We start from the raw sequence: 6,927 nt of genomic DNA, 5'->3' as shown, positions 1-6,927 counted from the left end.
TATCAAATCAAATAGATCTTTTCAGCCATATATAATATGCAGTACACAGTGAGATCAAATAACATTTCTTCTAGACCCAAGATGCAAGATACACAGTGCTGACAGGACATAAATAAAGTGCACACTCAATCATGGCTACAGGAAGTTTAGAGTTGCCAGTCCCATCTACTTTTCCAGGTCTGGAGGAAACCCAAAGAAAACCCTCTCCGACACGGGGGAGAACATGAACTGACATCAGGATCAAACCAGGACTGGTAATGATACCGGTTCCTCTACCACTCCCCCCCCCTGGAAAATTTAACATGTTTACAATAAATGAAATGATGATAGACACACCTGAAGCTGGACCAGTTCAGAAATGAAATGGTTTTGGAGCTGAAAGGAAGTGGGAAGATTAGAAAGCAGCTTCATACATGAAGACAAAAAAAAAAAAAAAAATTGATTAATTAAAAGAAAGAAAAACAACAAAAAACACTAATTATTGAATGAATGATTTTTACTTATCTGCTTTTTACATCCTTATATTTATAATATTTGTCAACCCACACAATTAGTTGCCAAGTATTTCAGAAAAAAATGTGATGAATAAATTAAACAAACTGTACATAAGTAAAAGTATAAGATAATTAAAGATAAATAATTAAAAGCTAATGAAGTATAAATGAAAAATTAAATAAAGTCACACACCATCCTGCACCGTGATGCTTGCTATTGTTTTATAGGATGCAGTGATACAGGACAAGGCAGTAAGGGGTTTGGTGTAGTACCGCGTCTTGACCAGCAGATGTCAGTGTCTTCTAAACTCCTAATCACACTACTACCTTCATATCTGTAGCTCATTATTTGACTTATCAAAGATACAGTAATAATTCCACTGATTTACTTCAGTTAAGCTTAATGCAATGGTGTGGTTTTGTGTGTGTGTGTGTGTGTGTGTGTTTCATCCAGCAAATGGCGCTGTCGTGTTCACACTAAAGCGGAACTATCCCTTTACAATCTATAGAAGAAGCTCAAATCTCGTGGAGGTCGCTGTTCTCGCGATATTCTATTTTTCAGCATGGACGCGTCCACGAGCCGTGGTGGTGGTGTTCAAGAAAGAGAAAATTCTGCGAATAAAGATGGAGATTCAGACACAGCAGAGTTTTGCCCAGGTTTTAAAGACGTGGATGCTTTTGTTAAGGTTAGTGGGTGGTTTCAGTGTTTTTGTCATTTGTATTTTCAGAGCAGTTACTTTCGTGGTGGGGAAAAAAATTCACAGCAACGTGCGAAGCTTTGCATCAGATGAAGAATCAGATGGTTAAAAAGCTGTTATAATGCTGTTGTAAGACGTTAATACTGTGTGTGAGGGATATGACAAAAATAAATAAATCTCTCGAGTTATCTGTCATGGTGTTTATATTCCCTGTCCAGTAAGAACCAGAAACAGTTACTCCAGCTCAAGTGACTGAAAGCGAAAGATGCTAAAGCCAGTTCAGTTGAACGCTGCTGTGTATTTATTTATTTATTTATTATCAATATGCTAATAGTCTTATATTAAGGTCTCTATATTCATCTTAAAGAATAGACTATTTTGGGGGTGTGCTGTTGTAGGAAAATGATCAACGACGTGTGCTGGTTATTGCTACCTACGGAAGCCCGAAGAGGCCATGCGTTCATTTGTTTATACACCGATCAGGCATAACATTATGACCACTGAGAGGTGCCGTGAATAACACTGATGATCTCCTCATCATGGCACCTGTTAGTGGGTGGGATATAGTAGGCAGCAAGTGAACATTTTGTCCTCAATGTTGATGTGTTAGAGGCAGGAAAAATGGGCAAGTGTAAGGATTTGAGCGAGTTTGACAAGGTACAAATTGTGATGACTAGATGACTGGATCAGAACATCTCCAAAACTGCAGCTCTTGTGGGGTGTTCCCGGTCTGCAGTGGTCAGTATCTGTCTAAAGTGGTCCAAGAAGGAACAGTGGTGAACCGACGACAGGGTCATGGGTGGCCAAGGCTCATTGATGCAGGTGGGGAGTGAAGTCTGGCCTGTGTGATCCAATCCAACAGACGAGCTACTGTTGCTCAAACTGCTGAAGAAGTTAATGCTGGTTCTGATAGAAAGGTGTCCGAATACACAGTGCATGATGGGTCAGGGCTGTTTTGGCAGCAAAATGGGGACCAACACAATATTAGGCAGATGGTCATAATGTAATGCCTGATCAGTGTGTATGTAGTGATCTCTCACTACACTCAACTTCAGCATGGTACAAAAACATCTCTCTCTAGTAACATGCAGCATGGTGCAATTGTTCTCTCTCTCTCATTCTGTCCTTCTCTCTCTCTCATTCTCTCCCTCCCTCTCTCTTTCTCTAATAAACAAGCCTCATTTTTCTTTTTGTTAATATGACAAAATAGAAGGTTACTAAGTATAAAGCCTCGACACTGGAGACTCCTTCCATCACAGCTACATAAATGTCCCCTCCCAAGACACTTCACCATCACCGTGTCAACCATGATGTACTTTAAAATGTGTTAAACACCAGGTTTTTCAAATGAACTAGTTTTATTTATTAATTAATTAGTATTAGGCTATGTGGAGGATCCATCTTGTGAGTGCCTGTGATTTACTTCCCCCGACTAGAGAAGTGATAAAGTATTAGAACTTAACGACTGCATTAAAGCTTAAAGATGAACCTGTGGCCTGAATTGCAGTCGACGCTACAGTCAGAGCTGCTGTTCATCAAAACCTGCTCACCAACTAGATTGAGAATTGATTAGTCATACGATTGCCTGAAGACTTGACTGTGCCTGAAATTCTCTCAGAAAAAATAAAGCCAATGATGCACTGATTTCAAATACTGCACTATATAGTAAATAGTGTGGCATTTAAACATGCATATATGAGACTATTTTTCTATTTATGTTCATTTTAGTGTATAGGTTTTATTTAATGTTGCTCTTCTTACTTGCTTTGCCGTGTCAAGTTGACTTTGACACAATAGCGGGTTAGTAAAGGTCCACCTTATTTTATTATACATCATCTCATGTACTTCCTCCTCACAGTATGGACTCGGCACCGTCATGGCTGCGACGAAAGCGTCTGCCGGTTTGCCGCAAGCAGGAGACGAGTACGACTTTTACAGGAGCTTTCCAGGTTTCCAGGAATTTTGCTCAACGCAAGGAGACCAACTTTTACACTGGTATGAAGGAAGGAGTCATTTTCTTCTAATGACATCCATTTAAAGATCTCACATCGGTGCTTAGATAGCATGTTGCTTGTTACTGATATATCTCTACTGTTAAAAAGCACCGCACCGCTGGCTTAGTCTTCAGAAAAGGAGATCACTCGAATGCTTCTGTTTTGCGAGTGCTCAAATTACACACTGTAATCAGGAATCTTTTTCTTATTGTGCTGTTTGTTTCGGGACAGTATGAATCAGCTGATGCAGAACCATGGGTGCAGACCTCACCTGAGAGACCGCAGCAAGCTGACTGGACTGGAGGAGCGCTTTGACACGGTGGTTGATGCCAACGACGTCATTCTGGAGAAAGTGGTATGAGCAGCTGTTCCATCCGCAACTCACTCTCTCTCTCCTCTCTCTCTCACTCTCTCTCTCTCTCTTTCTCTTTCTCCACTCACATGCAGCATGTTGCAAAACATTGTTCTCTCTCTCTCTCTCTCTCTCTCTCTCTCTCTCTCTCTCTCTCCACTCACATGCAGCATGGTGCAAAACATTGTTGTCTCTCTCTCTCTCTCTCTCTCTCTCTCTCTCTCTCTCTCTCTCCACTCACATGCAGCATGGTGCAAAACATTGTTCTCTCTCTCTCTCTCTCTCTCTCTCTCTCTCTCTCTCTCTCTCTCTCTCTCTCTCTCTCTCCACTCACATGCAGCATGGTGCAAAACATTGTTCTCTCTCTCTCTCTCTCTCTCTCTCTCCACTCACATGCAGCATGGTGCAAAACATTGTTCTCTCTCTCTCTCTCTCTCTCTCTCTCCACTCACATGCAGCATGGTGCAAAACATTGTTCTCTCTCTCTCTCTCTCTCTCTCTCTCTCTCTGCCTCTCTCTCTCCACTCACATGCAGCATGGTGCAAAACATTGTTCTCTCTCTCTCTCTCTCTCTCTCTCTCTCTCTCCACTCACATGCAGCATGGTGCAAAACATTGTTCTCTCTCTCTCTCTCTCTCTCTCTCTCTCTGCCTCTCTCTCTCCACTCACATGCAGCATGGTGCAAAACATTGTTCTCTCTCTCTCTCTCTCTCTCTCTCTCTCCACTCACATGCAGCATGGTGCAAAACATTGTTCTCTCTCTCTCTCTCTCTCTCTCTCTCTCCACTCACATGCAGCATGGTGCAAAACATTGTTCTCTCTCTCTCTCTCTCTCTCTCTGCCTCTCTCTCTGCCTCTCTCTCTGCCTCTCTCTCCACTCACATGTAGCATGGTGCAAAACATTGTTCACTCTCTATTTCTGTCTCTCTCTCTCTCTCTGTCTCTCTCTGCCTCTCTCTCTGCCTCTCTCTCCACTCACATGTAGCATGGTGCAAAACATTGTTCTCTCTCTCTCTCTCTCTCTCTCTCTCTCTCTGTCTCTCTCTGCCTCTCTCTCTGCCTCTCTCTCCACTCACATGCAGCATGGTGCAAAACATTGTTCTCTCTCTCTCTCTCTCTCTCTCTCTCTCTCTCTCTCTCTCTCTGCCTCTCTCTCTGCCTCTCTCTCCACTCACATGTAGCATGGTGCAAAACATTGTTCACTCTCTATTTCTGTCTCTCTCTCTCTCTCTCTCTCTCTGCCTCTCTCTCCACTCACATGTAGCATGGTGCAAAACATTGTTCTCTCTCTCTCTCTCTCTCTCTCTCTCTCTCTCTGACTCTCTCTCCACTCACATGTAGCATGGTGCAAAACATTGTTCTCTCTCTCTCTCTCTCTCTCTGACTCTCTCTCCACTCACATGTAGCACGGTGCAAAACATTGTTCACTCTCTATTTCTGTCTCTCTCTCTCTCTCTCTCTCTCTCTCTCTGTCTCTCTGCCCTCCCACTACTCAGATGCTAATGAAAAGTGGCCATCACTGTGATGAGTGTCAGAGGACCTCATCTTTTTCCCCAGCTGTGTTGAACATGCCTTGTGAGAGTTGAAGAGAGTCTGTTCTCATGTTTCTCTGAACATGTTCAATCCATGTATTATTTGTTTATAAATATAACCTTCTAATTTTGTCTCCCATCAGGGGATTTTGCTGGACGAGGCATCCGGAGTGACCCGGTCACAGCCTGTTATGCCTGCAGGCTATCAGCCTCCCAAAATTGTTGTGTCTAGTTGGAATCGCAAGGTGAGTTATTGTGTTTTACTCAGTGCTGATAATAAACAGAATTGTGCAACATGAATTATACAAAAAAATCTGTTTCCAGCGCGGTTTCTTTTCACCTTTCTGGGGTAAAGGGGAGAAAGATGGGAGGATGCATGATGGATGAAGGGAAGAACACAAACAACAGCGGAATTGATAAATGACTAACTATTTCTTTCCACGTGTGCGTATTACAATAGACTAACTGTTATAACACGTAAACAAATATTTCACTTAGATTTGTGTAAAATCCTAATACAGTAATCCCCCGCTATATCGCGGCTCATACATCACAGTCCCGGTATATCGTGGATTTTTATTTGAAACATAACAAAAAATTTTTTGTGGATTTTCCTGGTATATCGCGGTATCCGCAAACCTTATAGTGAATTGTTTTTATCTTGAAATAAGGTAATTTATTAATAAAAATATAATTATTAATTACAAAATATAAACATGAATTCAAATAAAGTAAAATGTTAATAATATATAAAATACTGTACAGCGTAGCGTTGTTTAGGAAAGCGCGGTGCGGGGAAGCTGAAAATCAAAATACAGTACGGCTGGAGGAACCTGTGTCTGGCCAATCGGAATGCCCCATTCATTTAAGCACGGTTGTGATTGGCTGCTGGTTATGCGTGCAGTTGGGGAAAGGGAAGCAGAATTCTCCAGCATCCCAGTTCTTCGTGTGTATCGCGGATTTTCGTTTATCGCAGGTGGTTTTGGAACGCAACCCCCGCGATAAACTGGGGATTACTGTAATGGTCTCAGCTTAGCACATACGCTACCTTAAGAACATACTCTACCTTAAGAACATACTCTACCTTAAGAACATACTCTACCTTAAGAACATACTCTACCTTAAGAACATACTCTACCTTGAGAACCTGGTACACGGCTCCATATGTTTCAGGAATAAGCTCAGGTAAATTAAGCTCCCAATTCAATATTTTCAGATTGTAATATATGCATTTCCACCCGAATAGTTTAAATTGCCTTGTTTAAGATTTGAAAGATCTTCTCAAGACACAGCGTGTTCGCGTTCGGCGATCCCCGGGTAAAATGGCTTTTCTTACATTGCCTCTGAATGATTGGTATCACCACCTGAAGTAGTTCTGTGCTCTGTGAAGCGCTCTGTCTCTTACATTAAAACAGCCAAAGGGCAACCAGACCCCTGTTTAGTTTCACACGTCGTCTTTTCAGGCAAAAAGAGACATGTAAAAACACTAGTTTATTAACACTACTAATTTCTGGTAAAAGGATCATCCAGCATGACTGCTGCGTTTCCCAGTGTTCAAAATCCACCTGTAAAATTCGGTGATTGTCTGTGGATCCAATGTGAGCTCCAGAGAGAAGTAACCGATGTCTGATGTTGTTTCTGTACAGGGAGGCGACCGCAGTGCCGAGACTTTCCGCCTGCTTCACGCCAAGAACGTTCAGCGGCCGCAGCTAAAGTTTAAGGAGAAAGTCGACAACAGCAACACACCCTTCATCTCTAGAATCTTCATCAAGCCCAATGCGGTAAAACCACTGCCTCCATGTGAGTTTGACCTAAAAACAATCTCCTCATGTCCTCTCCTGATGTTCTACTGCAGCA

General features: G+C 42.2%; 1 protein-coding gene across 2 annotated transcripts in view; it reads left to right on the top strand.

Moving 5' to 3' along the window:
* The first annotated feature begins 1,019 nt into the window (after positions 1–1,019).
* Positions 1,020–6,927, top strand: part of exosc10 (exosome component 10) — an 18,493-nt gene continuing 12,585 nt past the window's right edge. For both annotated transcript variants that reach the window (XM_058390664.1, XM_058390663.1), the window contains exons 1-5: positions 1,020–1,180; positions 3,051–3,187; positions 3,418–3,541; positions 5,214–5,315; positions 6,717–6,870. In XM_058390664.1, coding sequence (XP_058246647.1) covers positions 1,058–1,180; positions 3,051–3,187; positions 3,418–3,541; positions 5,214–5,315; positions 6,717–6,870 — 640 coding nt within the window. In that variant the 5' untranslated portion in view covers positions 1,020–1,057. The remainder of the gene's footprint in view (positions 1,181–3,050; positions 3,188–3,417; positions 3,542–5,213; positions 5,316–6,716; positions 6,871–6,927) is intronic.

This window comes from Hemibagrus wyckioides, linkage group LG05 (genome assembly GCF_019097595.1).
Source record: "Hemibagrus wyckioides isolate EC202008001 linkage group LG05, SWU_Hwy_1.0, whole genome shotgun sequence".
NCBI lineage: Eukaryota > Metazoa > Chordata > Actinopteri > Siluriformes > Bagridae > Hemibagrus > Hemibagrus wyckioides.
The sequence above is the reverse complement of the archived record's forward strand: the minus strand, read 5'-3'. Positions and strand labels throughout refer to the sequence as shown.